The following is a 27,652-nucleotide window of genomic DNA, read 5'->3' as shown; positions in this document are numbered from 1 at the left end:
TATAACCAACACTGAGTGAGGGAGCAGAAGCTGCAGTTTGGCAGGTCTGTTTGTGAAAACAATTAGTGCTTTAAACATTGGGACTAGTCAGATGGTTTGTTTACAAGAACTTGCCGTTCTGCCATTTAAACGTAACAGCCAAGTTTTCCTGTTTTCACCCTAAATGGCAGCAGGACTTAATGTTGTCTACAGTGTTCATAGGGATGTTTGATCCTGTTTTGTTACAACATGGATTTCATGCTGTGGCTGCCACAGTTTCTTATGGCTGATAATTGAGTTCACCAAGCACCCCTCCTAGAACATTTTGCAGAAACAAATAATTTTCTGTGAGATATTCTGGATGTGCTGGCCATTTTTTCATCTATATCATCTGTTTGAGATACTGGTCTTTTCCTGAGTTTTTTTTCTTCAGTAAACATTTTTATATGGCATTGGGTTTCTCTGTAGTATTGTATAATAAGGTTCTCTGGAAATTTATAGCTTTCACCTCAATTAATGCTTAGAAGTTATCAGAGTTGTTCTAAAAAAAGTAAGTTTGGCCTCAAGTGAGAATATTTTGCTGAGATTTCCTTTAGTAAATAAATGGTGCACACCTGTGTCCTAAAGGTGCAAGGTGCTTTTACAGATGGCAACTAAAGTAACTTTATTTGGAATTTGTGAAAATTAGCTGCTTTTAACTTTGATATATGCATAATATCCAAGCCTTTGGGGCATGCTGTGGAAACATAGAAGACAGAATACTTGTTGAGGCAAGCTCCATTCTTTGGGAAGGATTGTTTCCACAGACCTTTGAAAAACATGTGTAGACTTTGAGTTTACTGGGCTGTTTCCTTCTTCCCTAAAAGTTTGAATGAGGGGAAATTATGTTGCAGCGATACTTTTATTTTTCCATTTTTTTACCTCTCGATACAAAGCTGGTCATTATTTTTGAGAGTGCTGCACTGGAACAGACTATCAAACTGTGGTATTAGGAACATCTAATCTTGGACTCCTTCTTTTGAGAGGACAGATAGTGGTATGGATGATAACTTGGGTGTGCTCTACTCGGTATCTGACTACAGTTTCTAATTCTGCTTGACATGACCTGTGAAACTTCTATTATCACAGAATTGGGTTGGAAGGGACCTTTAAATATCATCTGGTCCAACCCCCTTGCCATGGGCAGGGGCATCTTTCACTAGATCAAATTGCTCAGAGCCCTGTCCAACCTGGCCTTGAACACTTCCAGTGATGGGGCATCCACAGCTTCTCTGGGCAACCGGTTTCAGTGTCTCACCACCCTATTTGTAAAGAATTTTCTCCTTGTGTCCAATCTAAATCTATCCTCTCTTAGTTTAAAACCATTGCCCCTTGTTCTGTCACTACAGGCTCTGGGGAAAAGATTCCATCTTTCTTAAAAGCCTCTTTCAAGTATTGCAAGAAGGTCTCCCCAGAGCCTTCTGTTCTCCAGGCTGAACTACCCCAACTCTCTCAGCTCTTCTTCGTAGGAGAGGTGTTCAAGCCTTCTGATGATTTTCATGGCCCTCCTCTGAACTTGCTGGAGAAGGTCCATGTCCTCCTTATGTTGGGTCCCAACAGAGCAGAGTACAGGGGCAGAATCACCTCCATCGACCTGCGGGCCACACTTCTCTTGATGCAGCCCAGGATAGAGATCACTTGTTTTACACATTAGTGAAGGTGAAAGGTGGTTGCCTGTATATGTATCTGTTGACAACAGCGGGCTGGAGTTACCCCATCTGATGAACCAGGAACACATGTGCTCTGTAGATGCAGAGCTTTCATAAATAGGAAAGACCCTCACCAAGCTAATGTGACGGGTTTGACCACAAAATATTTCAGCTGAAATTGATTTTAAAATGCGGTATAGTTGAGGCTCTAAGGGACATCAAAATGAGGGAGAGGGGGTTTACACGTTTTGTGTGCGTGAAACTGGGTTTGTTACTTCTCCCACTTGTGGTCGGCAGTTGGGAGTTTAGAAAGATCAGTCTACGTGAGTCATTTCAGCAAAACCAAAGGCGGTAAAGTCTGACTTTATAGCTGGAAATTGTAGAAAGTATTTTAAAAATGTATGTTAAGGTTTTGGGCCTTAAGAGTTAATCAGTTTGTTGTCAGACTTGTAGTGTCTGATAATTATCTGACTTGTATTGTGAAGACTCACCTTGAGTACTGTGTGCAGTTTTGGGCTCCACAATGTAAGAAGGATATCAGATTGTGTCCAAAGGAGGGTTACAAAGATGGTGAAGGGACTAGAGGGCAAGACTTATGAGGAGCAGCTGAGGATACTAGGTTTGTTCAGCTTAAAGAAGAGGGGTGACCTCACTGCTGTCTACAGCTTCCTCATGAGGGCAAGCAGCAAGGGCGGTGCTGGTCTCTCCTCTCTGGTCATAAATTGACAGGGAACGGATTAGAGCTGTGCCAGGGGAAATTAGGATTGGATATTAGGAAAAAGTTCTCCACTGAGAGGGTGGACATGCACTGGAACAAGTGGTCATGGCCCTGAGCCAGTTGGTGTTCATGAAGTGTTTGAACAATGCTTTTAGATACATGGTTTAACTTTTAGGTTGTCCTATGTGGAGTCTGAGGCTGGACTCAATGATCCTAGTGGGTCCCTTCCAACTTGGGATATTCGGTGGTTCTGTGATTCTATTGTAATTACTCATTTGAAAACCCTAAAAGCGATTAAAAAATAAGGTAATGAAATATGTTGGAGGAAAGATCAAATGTGTAGCCTTTATCCAGTAAGACTGTAAATCTAGAACAATTCACGTGCAGTGGAAATGTCTGTCAATGCAGAGCTCTCCTAGGCTTTGCTCGGTTGATTCTGGGGATATTCTCCAGCATCCTGCTTCTGTGTCGTGGTTTCAGGTTTTCATTTAGCCCTCCTTGACAGAACAGCTTTTGCAGAAAAACATGCTGTAGAAATGTTTAACAACATTGGAAGCATTTTTCAGGAAGGCTATATATAGATTTCAAGTCTCTCTTGATAGGTTGCTGGTAAGGCCTAGGAAGGGATGCTGGAAGCAACCTAAAAATACTCCAGTTTGTTTTAGAATTCATGTCTTGGAGTAGATCCATGCTTCCTCTTTCCATCTTTCTGCAGCTGATCCCTAATGTCACCCTGAGAAATCATTTGGACTCGCCAATCATTCCATTTACACTTTTTTTTTTTTGTAGTGTATATGTGTGTTATACACAAATGTGTGTATGTATATAAAAAACCCTGGAATATCAAGCATCTTAATGACACTGGTCTGTAATGTGTCAGATTTAAAAAAAAAAAAAAAAAAAAGTGTTTATTCCTCACTCAACAGTTATATAAGAACACAGAGCAAGATAACTTCAGATTATAGTGTTCTTCATTTATTTTGGGGGGGGGGACGGGGCCAGGTGCGCTCGTGGCTGTGAGGTTTATAGATGACCCAGTGACAATGAATTATTTGTGACTTGTTACAGTAGTATGATTTTTAGATGTTATTTATAGGATATATGAATAATAATACAAATAATATATAAACATATAAATATTATTATAATAATGTAAAATACATATAGAGAGGATTATTAACAACTGATCCCAGACATTTTTATTTTTATTGCAGAAATGTGCAGTAGATACAAAAAATGCTTTCCTGTCCACACGTGAAACCAGAGTGCTTTCCAGTTATGTGTTTTTTGTGATGAGATGTGCAGGAGTTTTCTTGAAGGAGGAGAGAGTGTGGGGGATGTGATATTTCTGTACTTAATATCAAAATCTATGGTTGTATTGAGAGGTGAAGGGTTTTTTTGGTGGGGGGAGAAGGTTTGGTATCTGAGATGGGAATTTTTTTTTTTAATTAAAATTAAAATTTCATTTTTGTAGCTTCATCCTGAACCACAGTTTCTCCATGTAGAGAGTAGGATAATGATGTATAAATTTCAGTATTTACCTAAAATTATGTCATCCAAAGCAAAAGCTTGTTGCATTGTCTTAGTTCTACATTTGTAAAGCAGTGCTTATGCTTATTGCTTATAAATATTAGTGAATATTTTGCAATTCTAAATAATTGATAACAATAATACAGGTACTCTTGAAAGGATACATACTAGAAAAACAAAATAAGTCTTAGTACTCTGATACTTATTATGAAAGTAAATTATATTGAGACCCCTTTAAATGCTGCTTTTGAGTCTTTGTGCAGTAGCTCGAGAGAAGGAATAACTTTACGGTGTTGGTTATGGAAAACTGTCTCACCACAAGTTTTTATTAGGACAAGTCATTTTTTTGAAATATATAATGTGAGAGCATTTTCTTTGTAAATAATGTGTGGAGTAGTGGAATGCATGAATTTGAATAATAATTCTTCTACTTTTCTCAGCAGAAGCATTCAGTTACATAGCTGTGCATTGAACTTTTTTTATGATATGCATAAATATTTACCAAGGAGAGCTGGAAAAGATCTGCTAGGACCCCGAGTCTGTCCTCCTGCCAGGAGAGGGCTGTTCTCCACGCCATATGTTCTGACATGTTGTCAACTGTTTGTGTACATTATGCAGCAGTTGCTAAACAGTTGGTACTGTTTTCCTTTAAGAATGTGCCACTAGCTTCAGAACTGCACTGCATACCCTATAAAAAAAATAGAAAAAAAAAAAAATTCCCCCACCCCCTCCCAAATGTAAATTCAGCTTGTTCAGCAGCAGCCTGAAGCCCGGCATTGTTTGCTATCGGAAGTGTGAGCTAAGGGGGACAGGCATTCCCCCTGCTCAGCGGGAGCGCAGAGCTACGTTTTGCCCTTGTTGCATTATTAATGGCACAATGTTTTTATGTTGCAGATGGCTAAGAGCTAGCAAGGCATATTCAAGACCATGATGGCTCAGTTTCCCACAGCTATGAATGGTGAGTGGCTCGAGTCGGTTTGTTTTGGTAGGGGTGGGAGCATTTGTCTGTATTATTTTATTATTTAAAAAAAAAAAAATGCTGATTTTTAGTACCTGCAGCAGTGTTATGGTCAGTTCGCTGCAGATTGTTTCCTGTAGCCTAACTTGTACTGTAAGACTGGGAGAAATTCATGGAAGTGTTACCGCAGTGTGATTTACAGTACAGATATGCCTGGAGCATCTGGTAATCTCAGATCGTTTAAAGGGTTGAGGAATGTGTGACTTGTAGTGTGAATACTGTCTGACTTCAAGTGGGGAATATGCTAAGTAATAGTTGATTAAACTTGCATACCTTTTCTGTTGCGTCATTCAGCACAAAATGTGTTTCATTATAATATGCTATTTATTTTAAACCAAAATATTTTAAGGTGTTAAGCAATTTGCTACACTGACAGAAATAATCGGTCTTTCTCAAAAAGAAGGTTAAGGATTTTCCTTTTGATTCTGTGCCCCATCTACTATAGAAACTTTTGGATTTGTTTCTTGGTGATTTCAAAGACATATGAGAGTCGAAACCTTAAAAGGTTTTGTGTGTGTATGTATGCGTTGGAGCTCTTTATTTCTAGAGCTAGCTTATTTGTGAAGGCAAATATCTGGTGAAAAATTTGATGTTTACACGCTGTTTACAGAGCTGGTCAAAATGAGAAGTATGGGAACAATGCTTTGCACTTAAGATATTGCAGATAGGGAGTATTTCTCCTGATAAAAATAGGGGAATAGATATAAGAGAAAGTATTTCTTTTCTTATTTACCTGTGAATGTTACTGCAGGGCTGGGAGGTCTTTATTTAACTAATTTAGAAAATCATCACTACTGAGATAAATTTCGTAAGGGGAAGTGATTTTTTTTTTTTTTTCAGAAGAACATTCAGATTTCAAATTAAACCTCTGTTTTAAGCATCTGTTTCACATGTGCATAAAACATTTTGTGAAAAAGTAATTGGTGTGATCAACACCTTTTTTTTTTTTGTAAAAAAGTTTATTCCAGACTTTGTTTCACAGACTTAACAATAAAAGAGGAGTAAAAAGAGTCAATATATTGAATATAATAGGGAAAAGCCTAAATACCAGATATTTTTTTTCCACTTTCTCAGACATAATGAAAAAGCTTTTTTTTTTGATTGCCACACCCTTTTTGCTCCTAAATTTAAAATAAACAAACACAAGCGCTCTTCAAGAAGGATATGTTCTTGTCTGTCTCCGTGGTTGGTTTATACATAAACTGTTTGGTGTCTTTTTGGTTTGGCTTTTTACTCCTTGGTTCTGTTGGATTGCAAGTGTGTTGACAGCACTGAGCATGTACATGACTCGATCTCAGAACTCTTAGTTTGGGAGACCAATCCTTTCCTTGATCTGAAATCCCTTGGCCAGTACTGTCCACCGCTCTCAAAAGGAACGGTGCCACAAGATGCAGCCTTTCCCCTCACTGAATTTTACTGTGTTGAAAAACATGTAAGAGAACACGAGTAAGAGGGATACCAGGCAATAGTTAAACTATTGCTCATCGCAGAATATTTGAATGACTGTGTGTAGTTTTGCTGTCATATTTCTTATCAGAATTGATTAAACTTCAAACAAGTCAGGTGTGTGGGGGGGGAAGAGTAGTTTTAATGTGACTTCTGGATAAATACTGAGCAACCTCTGCTGCTGAAATTGTTCTCTAATCTGTGTTCCTCTTCCCTGCTACTTCCTACCATTATTGTTTGCATTTGAAGCAGATCACCTGCATTTACCACTCATTGCTAAGTGGAAACCCCTAATTATGTTGTTAGGGCTTGGTAGTGACTTCAAGCATGAGATGAAGAATGAGGTTATATGTGAGGCAACTAAACCATTAGGCATGGCTGCAGCCTGAGAGCACTGGCTGCCTGCCACACCTTTGTATGAGCAGAGCGTTGACCCTTTCATTTTGTATCCTACTAGAAGACACTGTTTTTCTTCTGGGGAAGAAAACTCTTATTCTTATCAATGTACAATATGCTTAGCTTTTAGTTCATTATAGTGTAAGACATGAAGTAGTTTTCTGTTTCAGGATTATTTTTGGCATTCAGTGTTACAGAAAAGTGAGTGGATAGCATGGAGCAGATGCATGTACAAGTATATGACACAGGGTGACAGAGCACAATACACAGTCTCAAAAAAATACAAGTAGAAGATGCTACAACAATTTATTTACCAAGCTAAGCAGAGAAAGGGAAATCTGTGCAGGACTTCAAGAGTTGTGTGCTTGAGTTTCGATTGAGAGACTCAACTTCATTGAGGGCACCTTGAACTGTTACTCAGAGTGTACCGCTACCAGGGCAGGCTCCAGGGCTGTCCAGCCTCAGCACGTGGCTGATGGCCAGACTGAGCATTATACTGAGAACTGGCATATTTTTCTTTAATTATGTGGCCACATGTAAACTTCAGTTTGTTTTGGCGCTGTGCTCTAGGGGCACGCAATCTTGCTAGGCCACTTACCTTTCTTCTCCAAAGTCATGAAAGGACGCAGTGAACAGAAAGGAGTTCCCTTTGACTCTCCATTTCTGCCCAAGGTGACCTTTGTGGATGCCTTACTAACAGGCTAGAAATTCAAAGAGGAAAAACAGGACTTAGAGTGCCTGTTGATTTTTCTGGAACTCAGGGCAGACCTGCCAGTTTTTATATTTTGCACAGGAGATAAATATGTAAAGGTTGTGATGACATTTTATATGAACAGGCAAGGCTAAGTAACATGTTTTTCTTATGTAGAAAGGCTGCCAATTACAGAACATACGTACAGCATCAGATGGATAACAGACATTTATCTCTGTGAAGTCCATTTCTATGAAAGAGCCCCTCCAGGCATATCCAATCTCCCCAGTCCACAAACAAGATCAAGGATTCCTACTGAGGATTTAGTTTTGTCCTGTAACTGTCTGAATAGTGATCAGTATTTCTGTGAAAATGATAAAACAAACCCAGTTTCTGGTAATTTATTCTCCTTACGTACCGTTCTCCATATTTGGACGAAGCTTTCTTAAGAATTCATCCTGTGTCTTGCAAAAGCCTTTGGAAATGGCACTTAGTTACACTAAAAAAATACCTTCAACAATTGTATTTCTAAAGAAGGAGTTAATACACTAACCACAAACAACAGTTAAAAGGGTAAAGGCTTTAATAGGTTAAAGTGTACTTCTACTTAATTGGTCTCTGTGATTGCTGTCTTTATCACAGAGCAGAAAGAAGTAGTGTTCAGTGATGGGGGATGCCTTCTTTACAGCTGGAGAGCAGTTGCAAGATGTTGCTGTTCTCCTAAGTCCCCTTCTTCTGTAGGCTAGGTTTTTTTTTTAGGGTTTAATATCCATGCTGATGCTGAGTCTTGGTTTGGGGAGATTTAATCTTGACGGTCCAGCCGGAACAAGGAAAGCAGTATTTGCCGATCAAGATCTTTCACATTGTTTCCTTAACTACCATTGGAATTTTTGGGCTGGGCTCTTTTCTGTTTATGTTTTTATTTGTCCTTCCTCTTCCCTCCTACCACCTGTTTCCTTTTGATATCATTTTTTGTGGTCCAGCAGGAAAATAGCTCTGATAAACTGAGGTGCAAAAAGTAATACTCATAACTCATTTCACATTCTTCTTAACCTTTGTAAGTCAAACTGGATTTTATGCTGCTGTGAATAAAATTTAGTTTTGTGTCCCTGCACTTAGGTGTGTTGGAGACTAGGGTGGATGTGAGGTCCTGGTTCTGCTGGTGTCAAGGGTAAAACACTCACTGATGTAAACTTCTGCTGCATCTTTTTTATTTAAAAAAGTTTGCCTCAAGATCTGTGGTCTGAAGTTTTCTGAATTAGAAGGAACCCTCGCCATCACAGTTCAATTAAAAACTACTTGAATGCAACCTGACTCTTAACCTTGTGTGCACTGTAGATACGGAAACTGTAGACTTGGATATCAACAGATGTAGATAAAGACACTAAGCTGAATTAGACCTTGCAAAGAAAATATCAGAACTTGTTCTCCCATCTAAAAGAAGGAAAAGGAAAGAAATTCTAAGGCAAGAACAAATATTTTTTGTGTCCTTACTTATAAATTAATCCTTCCTGTCACTCTTCAGTGAGGACAGTGGTGTCAGTTGATATGGAGCAAAATTCATATGCTCAAGTCAGTGGCATACATCTTCTGCTATCACACCCTGCAAAAAATTAGTTTTCCAATTGTGTGTGTTGCAACAAGTCAGAATTAATGCTATAGGATTGCGGAATACAAAGTGTCTTATTTTTAATTATGAGGATAATATGATTCACACAGAAGTTGTAAGAGGAAATCTTGGAAGGAAGAAGTTAGACATGGAGGTAAATGTTAAATGCAATAAATAGAACTAGGTTTTAACAAAGGAAAGTTTCACCTTATGCCTTCTTCAGAAACTGAATTTTGTAGACAAAGTGTAACAGATCCCATGTTTGGACTTCATTAGATAAATAACTGGCTAAAAGGGAGAGAAAATACAAATTTTAAACTAGGATGTCGTAATAGTGATATTCTTCATGGATTTTTATCTTGATACAAGTCTTAGTTGTTATTATTTATGGCAACATCATCAGTAAAAAGCAGATGCATGCTGGTTAAATTGGTTCATGACACAAATTTAGGAGTAATTTTCCAGCCAGAATTATACAATATGAACTGCCTATAATTGGTTAAATTTCATCACATTTCTGTTGTGCTGTCCTCAAATAGCTTTTTAGTCATACCATTACAGGCTAGAAGAATTTTTGCTGTATGCTGGGAACTTGGCAGTTGGCTGTGACTAAGGAGGAAGACAACCGGATGTATTAGGTGATCACAGAATAATTACATGATTTGAGGGAAAGGAAATGCATCCTAAAATGTAGTGGGTGAAATAAGGAGTACTGTCTGCTATTGCATAAGGCACTGTTGAGACACCTTGTGGGATATAGGGTGGAATTTGGGTTATCTGCTTAGGAGGGAAAAAAACCCAGGAAGTGTAACAGATGCAAAGTTAGGCTTCAGTGTTATCCAGGAGAAATGAATTAAGTGTTGAGAAAGGCTAAAGAGATTGGCTTTGTTAACTTACCGAAATAAAAGGTTACTGGGTTTTTTTATTTCATTGTACAGTAAATAAATTTACTCTTTTTCTTATTAGGAAGATAAACATTAAGGAGGGAAAATAAGTACAATGTTAGCACAAGGTTAGATAGAGATGAATCAGCTGTTGGTGCAGTTGGTCTGGAAATGGGAATGGTTCTGTCAGCAGTGATGTCCTGGACCATGGTCAAGGAAAGAGTCTGATTCCCTTAAGGCAGAGCTTGCATTTTAGGAAGGAATTAATGTATTAGGGTTTCTTGGAGTAGCAGTAGTCTGTACATGGTGACATTGGAAGTCGCTTTCTATCCTATGCTCCTGAAATGTAAAAAATAAATAAAAAATTAGGTCATAACTTAGTGAAGATTAGTGTTTGATCTTAATCCATTAACTTACTTTAAGCCTATAGCTACTTTGCCTTACTAAGATTTTATTTTGTTAGTATCATGTGTTAGCATTAATAAGGTAAGATTACACTGAGTAGGGAACACAGGATGGTTTTTATCTGGAATAATAATGCTATAATGTAAGCTGCTTTATTAATTTTGGATGTCAGTGAGAATTCCTGATGTTTTTTCTTCAAAGCATATAAAAATCTAAACAAAAAAACCCAAGATGATCTACAAATACTTCCCCAAAATGGTGAACTGAAGGCTTAACTGAAGGGACTCAGAAACAGAAATCTCATATGGCTGAGCTTTAAAGGTCTTTGTTAAAATTTTCATTTCCTGAAAGTTTAGCTCTGAAAGTTTGGGAATATACTACTCTGATAAACCACGTTGTATAGTTGTTGCAATTTAGGGTTGATGGGCATTGTGTGAGGTGGTACCATCTTAACATCTACTAAATTCCATGTTGTCTGTGATTGTTTCATGGCTGCTTTGAACAGGCTATAGATGATATTAATTGGTATTGACAGAATGAGTTCAGCTTTAGCCCTGATTATAATGGTAAGAATAAACACGTTTTTTGACACTGTGGTCTGTCAAATGTATTTATATAATGCTGTGTTACTTTAATTAGGAATCTTATATGTTCAGGCTTTTTAATATACTGCATCAGTTCTTTAGGACATCTGTTGTTCTTCCTACAGTGGAACAGTAACAAATCATAATTGAGATAGCTAGAAGGGGTGAAACCCTGGAAAGCTGAAAGAATCAGACTAGCATTCTTAATCAGGTACCTTCAGAGGAGATATTTTAGTAACTTAAAAACATTTGTGGTTTAGTTGGTTGTGAAGTCCTCTGTGTGCAAGTCTCAAGAACAGGTAAGACTAACTAAATATGAAGAGCTGCCAGTGCTGTTTATTGAAGTAATTTCTTTAAAAGTTTGGGTTTTTTTAATAATAGTTGGTATATTTTAAAGCACGTACCAACATTTTGCCCTGCATTTCTTCTCATAACCATAATTTTGTGTTTAACTGTGATCTCTGCAGTATAGTTTTGTTTCTTTAGAAAACATATGTTTCCTGAAAGTCATGGCTTCACTATTATCGAAGAACTCTGCACTTGTTACAGTGTGTGTTGATACTTGTATAACATTATGGAAAAGGATACACTTATATTTTCTTAAGAGCTACAGGTAAAATTTGCTGTACAACAAATGGAAGTGCTTTCATAACACACTATTTCACAAGAAATCTTCAAGCTTGGGGGGAAAAAAGTACAGGTGCGAGTTAATGTATAAACTGTTTCTGATACAGATGATGTGGGTTGCAAGGCCCTCAGAATTACTCCTATTTCTCATGTTCTTTATATTCAGACTGGATTAAGAAATACATGGACAGTACTTTTTTAACCTATCCTGAAGATAACTCAACATCCACTAGGCTCACCTTTCTGGAAATGATCCACTCTGCTATTGTCAGGATCTGTTACACTTGAGGCTCTGGCAGAACCTAGAATTAGACACAGAGTAAGGATACCTGTGAAAAAATTGGCCAAAGAGAGAACGTGGCTCCTGTGTTAAGGGAGACTAAATGGATTAGAGCTGTTTAGTTTAGTTTAGAGAAGAGACAGCTGAGTTGATGATATGGCAGAAATCTGTAAAGCCATAATAATGTAGAAAAGTCTAACAAGGGAAAGAATATTCACTGTTTTTTTCATAACTGAAAAGGAAAGCAATACTTAGTGAAATTATTGAGCTCAAGACAGGCAGAAGAAAATGGGTTGATTGGTTGGTTTGTTTGTTTCCCGTAATGAACTACTCAGTTTTGAGACTCACTGTCTCAAGATGCTTTGGAACCAAAAATTCCAAGTACATGGGATCAAAACTTGAGGAGGAAAGATCTATGCCATGGCTATTAAATGCTTTTTTCTTTGTGTGTGTGTGCCTTTTTGGCTCAAGAAGTCTGACAAATTGCTGATTTCTGACAGTTGAGGAACTGCCCAGGGAAGAACCCAGTTCCTAATTCTATTCCCTAAGTGGCCCTATGAGCCATTGTGGAGGCAGGATTAGGGACTGTGGTATAAACCAATACCAAAGGTCTTATGAACATAAATCAGGCAATTTTTTATTTATTAATATTTAAAATCAAACTCCCTAGTGTGATGGGAAAGTAGTGCTGTATATGTATTGGATATAGTTGGCAGGTTCTGCTAATTACTAATTTAACATTATAAGGAGTACTGTTTAAGCACACTGTCTTACTCTTGCTTTTGTTACCTTTGTGTTTTCTTCCAGCTTGCCCTAAACATTTTCTTCCTGTCAGGACTAGAAATTACAAAGAGGAGGGTAACAAGAATGATCAAAGATACAGAACAGCTTCCTTATGAGGAATAATTACATTGACTAGGACATTTCAGCTTGGAAGAAGAATGGTGGGGACGGTGGATACAGTGGACGCCACCTTCTCAAGGTCATTCATCACTTTGTAGGCAAGAGAATGGTCATTAATGTCTGCTAACACAAGAATAACCAGTATCAAATGAAAATACCATTGACAGATATCAAACAGAGCACTTTGCGCAGTGTCAGATAAACAGTGAAAGCCGTAGGAAGCTGTGGATGCTAAAAGGTTACTTGGATTCCTTAAGCGATTAGAGACAGATGGATTTTCCTTCCATTAATGAGGTACCATCTCTGGGGGCTGAGAAAGATGTCCCGGGGAAGTACTGCCATGTGCTTGCCACAGCCTGTCACTCTGTGCTGGGAGCTTAGCTAGGTGAATATTCGTTCTGTGCTGGCAGGGTTGTTACTGTGTGTTGTTTCCTAAATTAGCTCCTAATTTAATTTTATTCTACAGGTCATTCAGGAAATGCCTCTTCATTTTCCTTCTCTCCCACCCTTCCTGCGTAATTTTTTCTTTTTTTTTTTTAATTTGATGGTTCTTGTCTTTTCCTCTTTCCTTTCAAGTCTGTATTCCAATTCTCCATTGTAAATATAGCCCTTCAGCCTTCCTCCTGGTCCCAGACTTCCTCCTCAAGTCTGAGAACCCAGAAATGCCATTTTTATTCTAATGGACAGCTAATGACAAGAACTACAAAACCTACTATGAAGGATCTAATATTCCTTGAACAGCGATTTGCTCTGATTTTGTGTCAGCATATGTTTTTGTAGGAGAATCATTTCCTTTACTCCACCTAATTTCAAGGTTCATTTTGCATCCTCTTGCTTGGTATTTTTACTGCCAGTATTTCTCCTGGTGTGGAAAGATTTACTAGCTGCTGCAGATGGAAACTCGCCTGAATCTTACTAGTTTTGCTGAATTTCACAGAGATTTGCTAAACAATAATTAAACAAATTGTCCTTTTGTAATTTTTTAATTAAGTTGTAGTGGTTTTTTTTGTGAATGCTGGTGAGCAGCAGCAGCATAAAAAAATCTGTTTTCAGAACTAAAAAAATTTAAGCTCTGGTGGCCTTTTTCCTCAAACATAGTGACTAAAAACCTTTATTTTCCTCATCAAAGACTTTGATGCTATACAGGTTGACAGGAGTTTACTCAAAAAAGCTTCTCACTTGTCCTAAACTCAAGGGTATGCATATCTTCCATCTTCTATGTCATGCTGGGAAGGAAGGCAATGGAGTCCGTCAGCTGGAAGTATGCTTATCTTAACAACAAATAGAGGCAGGTCTTGCAGGTGGTAGGGGAGAATTTGGCAAAGTATGCTTATTTTATGCCTTGATAATATTGCTTACTTTGAACTTTTCATACTTTCCACTGGAAAAATTCTTGTTGGCGTGACTTTTTTTTTCTTCTTTTTTCCATCTCTAACATCCATTCGAAAGTATTAATTGCAGGTTTAGGGAAGTGATCTTACCCCTGTACTCGGCACTGGTGAGGCCGCACCTCGATTACTGGGTTCAGTTTTGGGCCCCTCACTACAAAAAGGACATTGAATGACTCGAGTGTGTCCAGAGGAGGGCAACGAAGCTGGTGCAGGGTCTGGAGCACATGTCCTACGAGGAGCAGCTGAGGGAACTGGGGTTGTTTAGCCTGGAGAAAAGGAGGCTCAAGGGAGGCCTTATCGTGCTCTACAACTATCTGAAAGGAGGTTGTAGCGAGATGGGGGTCAGTCTCTTCTCCCAAGTAACAAGCGATAGGACAAGACAAAACAGCCTCAAGTTGTGCCAGGGGAGGTTTAGATTGGATATTAGGAAAAATTTCTTCACTGAAAGGAATGTCAAGCATTGGAACAGGCTGCCCAGGGAAGTGGTTGAGTCACCCTCCCTGGAGGTATTTAAAAGTGTAGATGTGGCACTTAGGGACATGGTTTAGAGGTGAGCTTGGCAGTGTTAGGTTAATGGTTGGACTCTATGATCTTAAAGGTCTTTTCCAACCTAAATGATTCTGTGATTCTGGGCAAAGACATGACTTATGTCATTGGATAGAAGAATGGACTTGTTTCAGGTGCTGCATCAGTGTTAGTGACTCAACAACTACAGGTGATTTCAGTGGCATTGTTTTTCCAGTATTAGGCAGAATATACTTTCATATTTATTGCTAGTATTGAATCTAGATATGGGGAAGGCTTAGGTTAAGTCAAGTCTGTGTGCCGGCTTTTTCCTGTAAGAAAAGGAAAAGTTAAATTAGCTTTCAAGAATAAAGTATGAATTTACCACCATTGTAGGTTACAGTAATGGCACTTTTTGATGAGAAATAGAAAACTTGTTTCATTAAAACATCAGAAAATACTATTGAACGAGTTGTCACAAATTCTACAGAAAACTAGTGTAAAAGGTAGCATGCTAATGTGCAGTTGAGAGCAATCATGTTTATATACGTTTCCTAATGTATTTTTTACATCAGTGGAGCTCTAACAAAATTAAAAAAAAATTTTTTTTATTTACACATCTCCAAGTAAAATTGCTGCAATTTGCTATGTCTTTTTGCTTTTTTTTTAAAAAAATATTTTGCTTGCTTGGTGTGCTGCTTTGTTTCAGTGGAGCTTGGCAATAATTTAATTAAAAAGGAGCTTCTGAAAATGGATAGCCATAATGAGCTAAATGTTTCTGTGATTTTTATAAAGTATAGAAATACTATCCTGTTGTTATAAACTGATAATTTAAGTGCTTTGGAATTGTCAAGTTCCGCTGTAAAATTCAGAAAACAAGTGGATCTTTACTGTTACCGTGGACTAGACTATTATGTGTCTCTAAATTGTTTAGGGGATTATACTCGTTCTAAAAGCAAGGATTATGTTTCTACATTGAGATCATTGCATGGCACAGAAATTTGAATGTTCTTCCTTTACAGATAGATATATTTGGTATCGAAGTGGCAGGATGCCAATGACCATATCATCAGGCAAAATACTGCGTCATATGGAGTTCTGTTCCTGTTTTGTAGGAGCAGGTGGTTAGTTTCAACGAGCTTAGTATATGATTTTGGCAAACTGCTGAACCCAATATGCCAAAATATCTAGAAATCCTGTATGTAATGTAGAGAATATGAATTGTACTCTAAAATACAATGTGTCTGCTGCTGCTTTGTCCACATTTCTGTAAGTGTGCTCTTCAATTAAGCAAGTACTTCTTCACCAAATCTGTCTAGCTCTGCCCTTGCCTTATGTTATTTAACAGCCTGTCTGCAGGTAACAGTTGTTTTTGGATAGCACATCAGAGACACTTAAAAATCTTCAGAAATTCTCTTAGCTTCAGTGGACGTAATTCTTGTAATTTTAGTGAAAATACAAAATTGAAGGAGAAGCATGTTTCCCTCTGTTTAACATGCTTTAGCTAGAGGTGTTTCCACTTAACTGTGTATACATTAAAGAAGCTGCTGAAGTTGTTGTTAAGCATAGACATTCCCTTTTCTTCTGGCAGTTGCTGCAGTGTTGCTTAATATGCCAAGGGCCTCCGTGAAGCATTTCTGGTAGGACAGGTAGTAGCGGGATTAATGTGTGCATTGTGAAAGGAGGTTGCATGTGACTCCTGCCATGGCCCAAGAATACGGGAGCTGGGAATAGGAGGTGCATTCCTCAAGGAAGAGCAGGTGGTACTCTGGGATGGATCCAAAGCCACTGCAGTAGTGGTTCATAACAGGTTTGCACACCTAAATAAGAATAAATGCCTATTATCGTTCAGCATTTTCTCCTACATTTGATATAAAGAATCAACAATAAAGGAGGGAAGCAAATATTGAAAACAGCAGTAATGCTGATAAGGAGTCTGGAAATTCAGACTAATGGTAAAATATTCTGTATATTTTCAGTCTCCTGGAGTGTTTACTCACCAGTGAGTTAAAATTTGAAGTATGATTGAATATCTTAGTTGGGAACACTAAATCCAATCTGTAATAAGTAATTCTGTGGTAAACTTACCTACAAACACAGACGAAGAAAGACTGGAATTATAAGATATATTGGGATAAATCTAATACCAAACAATTCTCTTGAGGCTTCTAATGGGAGACAATAACGTGATTGCTGGTTGCATTAAGGAAAAACCCTTGTTGTGCAGCTTGGGGCATGCTGCTGCATGCCTGTGTTGAAATTTCCCTGTCTTTAAACATGGGGATAAATATTTATTTAGGGCCATTATGAAGCTTAATGTTAGTTTTTTTGATGGTTAAAAAGGTGGTGGTATAATCACTCATCCTTGTGACTTACAAGGAATGCTCTTTCAATTTAGGTTTATCATCTCTGTGGGGTTAATTAACTTTGTAGGTCATAGGAGCATAGTTTTTATTAGAGAAAAACAAGCAACGCCTATTGGTGAAAAACACACACAGTTCTTTGGAGAATGTGAGAAATGTCTTATGATTTTCCACAAGTGAAAAGTTGCCTTCCTCCTTTTCACTAATAGTACTGCTCTCGGTACTACCTTTTGCCTACGGGTAGTACTAACCAGTGGCAGAAGTCTTACAGAGCATTTTCAAGTCTATTTACTTTTCTTCTACGATTGAACTTTCTCTCATCTTTTTCAATGGCAGCTTACCATTTTAAGGAAAGAACACTGTTTGTTTCCATTTCTGATGTTGGCAGCCCATCAAAGCAAGTCCTCTATTTTCTTCAGAAGATTATCTGTCTGATGCAGTGTTGTAAAGACATTTCTGGAGCTGTCCTACCAAATGCTGTGATCCTGCCATAAACAGGCCCTCATACTCTCTCACAGAGAAATACCTTTTATTTTAAATGATCTTAAAGGAACAGAAAATGTTGTTTAATCCCCAGCATAGTCGCTTGTTTCCAACACTACAAAATTGTGAGTGTTACCACATTGAATTTCATATTAATACCTGCTACATGAAGGTGAGATCAGTATGTATTTTGTCATCTTTAGAGAAGCCTTGAAGGTATGTTAAAATGATGTTTAACACCAGCTTGTTTGTGTGTGTCTTTGTCATTCTGTATGGACTTTCTACGTGGGTAGAATCCACATGTGACTTTCGAGTCTTGAGCATGTTATAGAGCTGTGGAGTGGGCATGTAAAGGAGTTTTCTCTGTTGGTTTTCTGATCTGGTATAAGGAACCCACTGAGACATTTCTGGACCTCAAGTCCAGGTTTCCCATAGTGGATCTCGTGAACACTTGCCAGTCCTGATGTTCATCCAGAGTCTTCTCTGAAAGTACCAGCCTTCTCCAGAAAATAAAGACAGTTTGACATCTGTCTTCCAGAAGTGTTCCTAATATAGAAATGTGTTTTTTCATAAACAGAAGAATCAACTGAAGGCAATAGTTACTCTATTCTAGGGAAAATCTTTGTGGGGAAAATCTCCCAAGTTCAGCATTTCTTGTGTTTTGATTCCTAAAAATGCAGTGTACTCAAATATGGTGTTAGCTTCATCCAGGTGGGTCTTGCTTCATGTATGAAGGTGTGAGATTGCAAAGTAGCCTCTTTTGAAGAATAATGATTTTTATCTTGTCAGAGAGATTGTGCTTATTTTTTCCCCTCCGAAATTGTGCTATCTACTGTTGGGAAAAAATTATTTATCTCTTGAAACTTTCCAGAAAATTTAAGCCAAGTCAGAAAAGTAGTAATGTACTATTCATTGGCTGCAGTAAAGACTGTCATGAGAGCATGTAGTGGCAACTGTATTTTGATTTCTGATGCTGAACTGATTTGTAAAAGTACTGTAGTCCTCTGATGTTTGGTACCAGCTGAAAGTCACTGGAGAGCCAAAGGTTCACCACTGCTCCACCAAGGAGATGCATGCCTCTTGCCCCATCCTGTGCTCGGAGAGGTGTCTGCGAAGAGGGGATGCCTGCAGTTCTTTTTTGTGATTTGTGTATGACTTAACTGTGAGTAAGGGCTGGGGCTGTGAGGAAGGAAGATGTCTCTGGGCAAAATTAATTGTTCCCTTCAGCTGGATCTGGTTTATGGGCAAGATGTTTCTCAGCCCTGGGATTGAAGGCGTGTTAGTGCAAAAAAATGTTGAGGTAAGCCAGATAAGTTTAGATGATACATTTTGGATGGCAGATGTTTCTGTTTGACTCTTCCTGCAGCGCTGTCCTTCCAGGAAAAGGAGTAGTCTTCCCTTTGTCACAGTTCAACGTGCCCAAAACTTGGTTGGTTGTAAACCAGGCAGTGTAATTTTTCTCAACAGTGATGCTGAGTGGCAGGTTTTACCGCTGGTGGTAGCTTTGGGAAACAACCCACGGTATTTGGGAGGATTATAGCATGTTTTGATGGTGATTGCACAGGAGAACTGAGTTTCAAACTAATTTTGTCTGTGGTAAGTCTTTATTGTGATGGTCTCGGTTGTACTGTAAGTAAACACAGCAATTACTTTGAAGAATGGTTTCGTGACGTGCTTTGTGGATTTGCCAAGACCTTGTGATCCCCATTGTTCAAAGTGTTAATTTCAGATAGACCAATGTGGTATTTTTGCTTGGTATTTTGAGGAATCCTAACTTAAATGACACTTACTGTACATAGATTTTTCTTTTCTTATTTGTATCACCAAATGGTAACATCAAAAGAGTCATGAGCACCTGGTTAAGCTAAAAATAAGGGCTCACAATGCTTTAACCTTCCCTCTTGTGCTATGCCCTTTATTTTGTTTCTGTTGGATATTGGGGTAGGAGTTGGAAAAAACAGTGAGTCCTTTTAAATAAGAAGTGTAGGGTGAGGCTTGAATGCCCACACTGTGGACCCCTACCGTAAGTACTGGGTGGTTTTTTTTCATTTTTTCCTTTTAAATAAATGGTTTCATTGTCCAGTGGTTATTAACCTGTATTCATAAAACAATGACCTGTTCTAGTTCAGGCTGAAAATGGCAGACGCTCTCTCTTAAATGATGTTAGGTTAAAACTTAGTTTCTTGGGAATTGGTTCAGTTATAGACAAGCACAAAAAAACTCATTATCAGACTGGGAGAGCTGTGTCGACTTGAAGGTATGCTGTTCTCCAATCCTAATTCCTGTAAAAACCCCCCCCCCAACATTGCTTTCTAGACTTAGGTTGTAAGGAATCACAGCTTTGGAAGGACTTTGTTTGGACACTGCTTTGCTTCCCCTGCCCCTCCCTCCAGTCTCATTTCTGGTTGGAATTTAGTACATGTTTGCATTCAACCTTCTAAATTAAAAGATTCTCTGATACCTCCTTTTAAACATCTAAATTTCAAGGTGTTATTGAATGTTGATAGGTGTTCAGAGAGATGTGGCTAACATTGTCTGAACTGAATATGTTTTCTTGGAATTTTTATTTATGAAGTATGCATATTTTTATATATTTACTTTTAAGTAAGACAGTCAAATTATGTGAGAGGAGGTCTGCTTTGGATTTTGAAGACTTACTACATTATTTTCTTCTATGCCTATAAAAGAAAACAGTGGAGAGCATATCTTTATGGAATTGGTCACCCAAAAAAAAAGTTCAGTCTCTGTCCTCAGGGATAGGGAAAATCTGGAATTTTTCTTACCTTTGAAAATTTATTTTTTAATTAAATTTATACTTGCAAGAAACCTGTCATGGAGATGGTTGCTGAAGAAATGCTTTTGCATAGTTAATCTGGAAACGAATAAACTGTGCTAACAGCATAATTTTAGTAGTAGAGTGTGCATCTAAAGGCCATTTGTTATGGCTGCATCGAAGATTTTTTTTTTTATAGCATCAGCAGTGTGAAGTATGTGGTGGTAAGTCAGCAAAGCTGGAGATGGGGTGCGATGAGCCGTCATGCACCCCACACACTCTGCCTTTTAGAGAGCTCTGTGATGATCCTGGGGTTATAGAGGCAATGACAACACTCCTGCACTCAGCACCTCTCGATGTCAGAGAAAAGCCATCACAGTTTGAGCAAAAGTGCGCAAAATATTCAGTGTGCAAAAAATAGTGAGATTCTTGGGGAGTCTTAATGAAGGAAAAATGAGAATGAAGGGTGAATGCAGATCTTAAAACATTCCCTGGATGAGATGGTAATTGTCGTACAACTGCAGGTTTGAATCTGGTGAATCAGTGAACTGCAGAATTTTAACACATTTGAGACGATACTGTGTAGAACTTCAAATTTCATAGTTGGAGAGGAAACATAATTTACCAGATTGTATTCAGAGATATTTTTCTGAAATATATTAGAAGAGTTTCAGGATTGATTGCCATCTTCTTGCTTACTTTGTGACATATAGATATGAAACGGTGCATTTCAGGACATGTTTAAAGAGAAGTTCCCTTACAATGTAAATTGGATTCTTTAGAGAAGCTATGGTAGTGGTGCTAACTCCAGTCAAGGAATTCTTACTGTATTTTTAGCACTTTGCAGCCACTGTCCACATGAATATATTGTGGTGGTCTTAATCCGTCTGTCATTGATTATAAAAAGTTAAGGAGTGTTGTAGCTACCCGCTTCAAAAGATTATCAAAACATGGTATTTCATATAAAGAATATGTGGTGTTGTTAATACTTTATTTTCCGTATATGAAAAAAATGGTCAGGTTTTCTGAAGTTGTTGCTGACAACTTTATGAGCACTTCTTCATCTTGTCCAGATAATTTCTATAAGCGTTAATTTTAATTTTAAGTACCACTCTAATTTTTGCCATTGGGTGTAAATTGTCCTTGTTTGCGTATTACAACAATACTCACAGTGCCCATCAACTTCTAGGCATCTGATTTAGATTTACTCAATTTATTATTGGTATCTAATCTAGATTTATTTAGGTTTATTTAATCAGAAGAGAGAAGGAGGGTGGTTCTTGAAGTGCAGTTTTGCGTGCAGCCTGCAAGAAGACCCTTTCATTGAGGGCACACTAAAAAAAAATGGTATATCCTTAAGAGAGGGAAGCAAAACTCCAAATTCCGGTGCATAGAGGTTGCATCCTAATGCCCTCCCACCTTTTCTGTCATCATATCGCCAGTGAGTTTCTCATTTGGTTTGGGTTGGGTTTTTTAAATATATTTCCCTACTAAGCCACAGGGGTAAAGAATAAATTTGTACACATGCGAGTAGAATGACAGTCCAAACAGAACCTTCTTAAGAGGAGACATTAAGTCTTCTTGGAAAGTGTGTTTGCATATATAGATAAACAGAGATGAGAGATGATTAACATCCTTAGTGTGTCTATATTGGCATGTATGACAGCTTGCAGTCCCTTCACTTTGTTGTTATTCTCTGAAAAATAGTGAAAAAAGCTGTTGAAATTTTGTGGATTCAAAGCTTTGAAATTAGGTTTATGTAGGAAAAGAAACATTTTATAGTAACTTTATTTCAAAGTGCTGTGGTTTTTAAAGCAACTTGTTAATATCTTGTTAGAGGAATCATTTATTCCCTGGACTGTCTTTCAGTGAGCAATACTTGAACAGATTAACAGTTCTTTGGAAGTGGTAATGCTCAATAGAATGTATTTTTAAAGGTGTTATTTTAAGTAATAACCTTTTAATGCTGTTTTAGGGGTTTCCATTCAGAATTTTGGCTAATTCTTGCATTCATTGATTTGAAAAATTAGATATTTGTCAAGAACTTCCTGACTAAAACTTCCTCCTGCTTAAAAACCAAACCCAGTTATTTCTGGCAAACTGCTTTTCCTGCAAAGGACGCACACCTTGACCTTTATACAGCAGGTTGGAGCGTTTCTGAAAGTCACTCTGGTTCTGCCTGGTATATCAGCACAGCTCTGTAAACATGATTATTCCCTGCAATTTCTCTTTGTTATTTTGAGGCTGTAATATTTTATACTTTTTTTAAAGCATTGAAGAATGGTAAGCTGAAATTGTATGCTGTTTAAAAAAAAAAAAAACAAACAACAACCCAGAATGTTATTCCCTTGTCAGACAAAACCAACATATTTTTGTTAGCGGTCCCAATTTTGTTTTTAGAGTATTGGCAAGACAAAGCATGAGTCTTTTTGGCAGCTGTAGGGTGTTAACCCTCTGTATGAGAACCTTTAAGTGACATTGAACGCCATTTGTTTATCGGTGAACCAGAGGAGTATTTGGTTCACACAGGGTATGGCGAGCAACGTGCATCCTGCCCGGGCTGCAAACAATCAGCAGCAACAGGAAACTGCTTTGCACCAGCTTTGAAGGACGACAGAGCTTGTTTGAAAGCCGAGTGTAAAGCAATCTAGCGGAGGAATTGTCTCAGCTAGCGCTTGCACATCTGGGAAGCAGGTTTGTGTTTCATAACGCCCTTGCCAAACTGGTAGGAGCTGGGTGTGTCTAGATCTAACTTTGTCTCTTGAGAAGCCGAGTTTTTATTTTGCAAGTGACATGCTTTAAGTCTTCAATGTCTTTAGTTGTTTGGTGGTTTGGTTTTTTTTTTTTTTCTTTAGGAGGCCCAAACATATGGGCCATCACCTCTGAAGAGCGGGCCAAGCATGACAAGCAGTTTGATAGCCTTAAACCCACAGGAGGCTACATTACAGGTTGGTCTGAGATTCCGCATTATACATTAACTTCTCTGTACACATAAGTATCTTTGTAAAACAGTTTGAAAACTACATCCTATTTCTAGCCCTTTGTTGTGTGACTAATAACCATACTCTTAGGGCAAACAGCTACAGGTTATTACAAAACTTCTACAAGCTTTGGGCTAAAGTCTGGCACAGGAACACTTTTATTAACCCTGTCACTTGTGCAGCAAGTGGTTATGTGCTGTTACTCTGTCTAGTTTCAAAACCCAAGGAGTATCAGGCAAAATCTGTGCTTAGATGGGAGGCTGCCAAGGAGCACTTACAGTAGCTATTGTAACAAGTGACGCCAGAGACACCAGAAGTGGCTCTCCTCTGTCTGAACAGTGTTAGAAAATACTGTTCTGTTAGATATCTTTGTTTTGAGGGAGGAGGCAGGGAGTGAGATGCTGACAGCTTGTCCTCCTTAATGACTGCTTGAAATTCATTAACCCTTGGGCCTTCAGCAAGTTCTAGACAGGCTAATGGCATTTTGCAATGGCCTGCTGTCAGTTCCAGTTGCATTCAGCTGCTTCTCCTCTGAAACAATTGGGTCATGTTGCTGCACACCTCAGAATCTGCAGTTTTCAAATTTAAGAATCTGCTTGTGACATCAAGAAAAGGCTCAATTTCACTGGCAAAGATGACTTAAATTAAGAATGCCCTGTTCTTTGTGTGTGAGTGGGCAGTAAAGACCAGCCCTGATAACTATCTGCTAATGCCCAATCTGGTGACTCCACTGCCCCTGCTTTTCCTCATTTTGATCCAAAAAAGACTGAGCAAGGAGTGGGAAGTTGTCTGTGTGGAACATGCACATCTTCTGGTTAAGTAATATGTAACTCCTGCTTTGGCCAAACAGCTCTGGGAGGCTGGTGTTTACCACCAGCTGAAAAGTATGCAGTCCCAGGGACTACCTTTAGGCCACATCTGGGCTCTTACCTGCACATACGTCTGCAGGCTTCATTATTTATTTGGCAAGTGCTTGAAATGAAAGGCTATGTATGAATATAAGGAAAGAAAGAGCTGAAAGAATAACTTAGTCTTAGCTTTAAGCATCTGTTACAGCACTCACAGGTAAGCATAAACACCGCTATCTGTATTTTATTATGACTTTGTCTAACAGCGCGATCAGTACTACTTGATGTGGAGCTTGGTATGGAATTGCACAATAGTTCCCATTCCCTTCCTGAAGTACTGAAATAGTGAATGTTCTCCAATGGAACAGAATATTATTTAGGACACAATATTTTTCCAGTTTTTCTAGAGAGGCAGTACTGGCTAAAGTTAGATTGGATGAAGGAGAAGGAAAGAAATGGCATGCGCATCCTTTCTTGTAGAAGTAATTAGGTCAGGACTAAATTTTCGGTTATTTTTGCTTCTTTAAATCTTGTATCTATTAAACTGTTGGCAGCTGTTGATTTGTGACCTTTTAAAACTTTTTATAGCTATTGGAAATCACAGAGCAAAAATTCAGGATTACAGAATACGTGGGTATCTCACAATCGCTGTTACCAGGGAAGGAGTTAGGTGGTACGAAAATTGGAAGCTTGGTATCTGGCGTGTTGGTTCCTTTTGAAATTCTGGTCCCACAAGGGAGTACTGAGGTATTCTAAAAAAATCTATGTCTCTAGTATAAAAGTCTGTCTTTCTTTCTTGTTTGTCATAGGTGATCAAGCACGTACCTTTTTTTTGCAATCAGGTCTACCAGCTTCAATTCTTGCTGAAATATGGTAAGGTATTTACTTTTTTTTTTTTTTTTTTAATTAAAGATAAGAGATGCATAGCATTCAAGTACTATCTCTGGTATGTTGTGTTGTCTCAGAGGCTTTCAGCAGTCAAGATAAGAATGTTGTCTGAATCATTGTTTTAATTTTTCTAAATTTAGAGGAAGGATTGAGCCCATATGCATACTAACAATTAAAAAGCGATATTTCAAATCATTATTATGATGTTAATTCAAATTAGTTCATATCGAACACAGCCTTTTTAAACTGTAGTAAGTGCTTGAAACAAAAAGCGATGATAAATTTCAAGGCTTTTATAGAGGAAAGTGCTTGTTGGACTGCCACAAAGGTAATTGCTAAGCCTTGTCTTTATATTTTAAATACTAATATAGAAAAAGAGGTAGAAAATAACACTTTAAATATTAATATAGAAAAATAGTTAAATAATGGGTTAATGAATTCCTGGAGATACCAAATTGAATGATGTTTGAAATACCAGCAACTACTAAAGAATGGCAGTAAGATTAAGTGTGGGAAAATTATATGCTACTAAACTGGGAGTGGAAAATGCACTGAAAGTAGAAGACAGGAAAAAAATATAAAGGCACAGAAAATGTTAGTAGGAGGTCAGTTATAATACACTGTAAGATACCAACCAATGCTGTAATACAGGAACTGGAAAAAGTGCTGTTCTTTGCTGCATATATGTGGTGGTTACAACACTTCCAACATTTTCTCCTTTGCAACTCAGTCTTCACTAAAATACTGTGTTCATTTTGGGGTACTTGGTTGTTATCAAGATGTACACGTGCTAAAAGACATGGAGCGGAGGCTCACAATAATTAAGAACAACTCACTTGTGAAAGAATATTAAAGAAACTAACTAAATGCAAAATTAGTTTCGTCTTCAGAGACTTAAAGTGCCTAGAAGAGAGTGTTAAGGAAATTTTTATGTAGGGCCTTGGGGTTTTATACTGAATAATAACAGAGTGAAAGGGAAAATGTAGTTTAATATTAAGTCTGATTTGTTTTTCTCCTATTTTATTTACATTCCTGTGCCTGCTCCTCACATATTTAAGTATTAATAAGATTTCATATTTTCTGTCTGACCAGAAATTTTGTCTGTCTTTGTACGCACGGTTGCATGTATTTCTTGTTGTATTTATTTGGAAAAGTGTCAAAGGAAGACAGTGTGGATATCAGGCTTAAAAAAACCACTGCTGTGAATTAATTCAGTTTTTCATAGTGGTATATAGTGCCTTTAGCAGATTTTTGCATCCTCCCATTTCAGATTCTTGCATTAATTCCTTATGTTACCAGGCATTAATTTAAAATAATTAGTCTGGCTAGTAGCATAGAAAGAAGCATAGAAGAGGTGTATCTGTAGCAACAATCCACTGAGCAGGAGACTACTGCTTTTCTGAGTGTCTTCCTACTTTCTCAGGTGTTAAGTATTTAATATACAGCAACTTTAAAACTGAACTCTGCAGAAGGCTGCCAAGTGACTTAATACAGCTAGATGAACATTATGTTTGGAAGTCCAGGTTGACCTTCAATACCTGTAGATTGGCAAACTAGAAAAATTAAGATCTGTAAACTGCTGAAGGTTTGACTGTTGTAAAAAATGGTTGCAATAAGTTTGTTGGTTTATTGTACAAAAGCAGTAAATAAATTTGATAGAAAAGCTTCTCATTAAGTGAAAGAGTTAACTTTACATTTCTTCCTTGTGGGTGTGTTAAATTTAAATTTATTTTATTTTTAAGGACACTATCAGACCTAAACAAGGATGGAAAAATGGATCAACAGGAGTTCTCTATAGCCATGAAACTCATCAAGCTGAAATTGCAAGGACAGCACTTGCCTGCAGTTCTCCCTCCTGTCATGAAACAAACTCCAGTATTTTCACCGCTAATGTCAGCTCGCTTTGGTACTTATGAATATATAATTATTTAGTGTTCAGAGGTAAAAAACCAAAGTTAATTGCAGCCAAATATAAGCATTAATCTGACCACAACAGTTGAGTGAATCAGTAAAAAAACCCCAAGGATATTCTGATTTAGGAAATTCACAAAGTCACTTTCTTGACATTTTTGATAATTTCATTCTTTGAAGACATTTAATAATAAAGAAAAACCTTCTGTTGAGTTTTGACATGAGGTTCAAGAAGGCCATTCACATTTGCCATCTGACTTGTAGGCTGTCATCTTGTACTGAAGGTTTTTTTTGTCTCCCTCCTACTCATTCACCTATTTATACTCGGGGTTTTTAAAGTTAAACTTAGTGAAGGTCAAAGTTTTGGTAGAACACTTCTTTTAATACTTTTTTTCAGTATCAGTCAGATTGTCTATTTTGGTTATATGATCAATTGAGTGTAATTATTTTAACTTTTTTTTTTTCTCCTGATGGTGTTTTGGGATTCAGTGCATGCCTGTTATTCTGTTCTTTTGTAGAACAAAATATGCATGACTTCAGCTGGATTACAAAATTAGTACATATTTATATGCTGAAATTAAGTGTATGCATATATTAATTACATACATGATTTTAAATATCTGCCCATCGGTAAACTTTGTGTGTTTGTATACAAGTGCATGCATGTATAGATAGCTGTGGTTGGCATATGATTACTTCCTACTAATCTTCCATCACAGCATCTGCATACTGTTGTCTTACACAAGATTCAG

General features: G+C 37.8%; 1 protein-coding gene across 7 annotated transcripts in view; it reads left to right on the top strand.

Annotated features, from left to right (window-relative positions):
• Positions 1–27,652, top strand: part of ITSN2 (intersectin 2) — an 86,402-nt gene that overhangs the window by 9,761 nt on the left and 48,989 nt on the right. For 5 of the 7 annotated variants that reach the window (XM_074820163.1, XM_074820160.1, XM_074820162.1 and 2 more), the window contains 4 exons: positions 4,810–4,873; positions 23,128–23,220; positions 24,911–24,974; positions 26,732–26,895. In XM_074820163.1, coding sequence (XP_074676264.1) covers positions 4,843–4,873; positions 23,128–23,220; positions 24,911–24,974; positions 26,732–26,895 — 352 coding nt within the window. In that variant the 5' untranslated portion in view covers positions 4,810–4,842. Of the gene's footprint in view, positions 1–4,809; positions 4,874–22,805; positions 22,967–23,127; positions 23,221–24,910; positions 24,975–26,731; positions 26,896–27,652 lie in introns of those variants that run through there. The other 2 variants (XM_074820165.1, XM_074820164.1) reach the window with 2 other exon arrangements.

This window comes from Strix aluco, chromosome 3 (genome assembly GCF_031877795.1).
Source record: "Strix aluco isolate bStrAlu1 chromosome 3, bStrAlu1.hap1, whole genome shotgun sequence".
NCBI lineage: Eukaryota > Metazoa > Chordata > Aves > Strigiformes > Strigidae > Strix > Strix aluco.
This window is presented reverse-complemented; position numbering and strand designations above follow the sequence as displayed.